We start from the raw sequence: 1,535 nt of genomic DNA on the forward strand, positions 1-1,535 counted from the left end.
CCCAACAGAATTGCAAGTTTGAGAATTTTTGTCTAGAAAAAAATCAATTCATTCATCCACAGAGCAGAAGGAAATGTCTTTGAATATCTTCACCACAGACCAACAAAGAAGAATCATCCTTTGACCTCCAACTGATTAGTGCCTAAGTGAAGATTCCCACCTGAAAGGTGTTCACTGAAGCATTTTATGTTAAAATTTTTGTAAAAAGGTAATCCATGGCTAAAGGTAATCACTCATCAGTGTCTGGATTCATCCTCCTGGGGCTCACAGACAATCCAGAGCTTCAGGTCATTCTCTTTGGTGTGTTGCTGGTTGTCTACTTAGTCAGTGTGACCATGAATCTTGGACTGATTGTGCTAATCCATGTCAGTCCTTTGCTGCACACACCAATGTACTTTTTTCTTAGTCACCTGTCTTTTATTGACTTTTGTTTTACCTCCTCTGTCACCCCAAACATGCTGGTGAACTTTATGTGTGTAGTTAAAAGCATATCATTTTTTGCATGTGCTGTTCAGGTGTGTTGCTTCATCACATTTGCAGTGTGTGAAATGTACCTGCTCTCCATCATGGCCTACGATCGCTATGTTGCCATACGTAACCCCCTGCTTTATGCCATTCTCATGCCTAGAAAACTGTGTGTTCAGATGATTGCTGGCATGTACATATATGGATTCACTGTGGGTCTTGTTCAGACTGTGGCCACGTTTCGGCTATCTTTTTGTGGCTCCAAGATGGTCAACCACTTCTACTGTGATGATGTTCCCTTAATTGCTCTGGCCTGTTCTGACACTCACGTCAAAGAGCTCATGTTGTTCATCATTGCAGGCTTCAATACCCTTTGCTCTCTAGTGATCGTGGGCACTTCTTATGCATTTATCATCTTAGCTATCCTGAGGATTCATTCTACTGCAGGAAGACAGAAAGCATTTTCTACTTGTGCCTCTCACCTGACCTCTATCTCAATATTTTATGGGACAATTAGCTTTATGTACCTGCAGCCTAAATCAACCCACTCTCTGAACAGAGATAAAATTTCATCTGTGTTTTATGTGATAGTGATTCCCATGTTAAACCCACTGATCTATAGCTTGAGGAATCAAGAGGTAAAAATCGCCCTGAAGAAAATTATGCAAAGGATGGGTCTTACATAGATTTGCAATTTGGAAAATGATTGCAAGCATAATGTCCACCATGAGTGTGCCCCCTCACTATGTGCCACTCCCAGTGTTTCATTTTCAGAAATTCTTCTCTAGCATCATTTTGTAATGTGAAGTTAATGAGTTTTTAAGGGAGAAAAGAGAGAGGGGAGAAGAGGCATTGTTTCAAATGCACTGCTTATTAATAGTACACATTTTCTATACTAGTGAGGAATCACTAGTACACATTTTCTATACACAGTGAGGAATCAGTACATACATGTAGGGCCTCTTAATCTTTTCAGCTTCCCTCTCTCCTCTCTCCATCTCTAACTCTTCTCCAACTTTTCATCAATAATTGAATAGTTGTGAAATACAGTGCCTAAGCATTGCATGTTA

At 40.1% G+C, this 1,535-nt stretch overlaps 1 protein-coding gene across 1 annotated transcript; it reads left to right on the forward strand.

Moving 5' to 3' along the window:
- The first annotated feature begins 215 nt into the window (after positions 1 to 215).
- On the forward strand, positions 216 to 1,151 carry LOC100720249 (olfactory receptor 5AL1-like). Its single transcript, XM_003470821.1, has one exon. The coding sequence runs from the start codon at positions 216 to 218 to the stop codon at positions 1,149 to 1,151; it is 936 nt and encodes a 311-aa protein (XP_003470869.1).
- Positions 1,152 to 1,535: the final 384 nt, after the last annotated feature.

Source organism: Cavia porcellus, unplaced genomic scaffold (genome assembly GCF_034190915.1).
Source record: "Cavia porcellus strain 051 isolate PalLab524CR breed Dunkin Hartley unplaced genomic scaffold, mCavPor4.1 scaffold_1, whole genome shotgun sequence".
NCBI classification, from domain to species: Eukaryota; Metazoa; Chordata; class Mammalia; order Rodentia; family Caviidae; genus Cavia; species Cavia porcellus.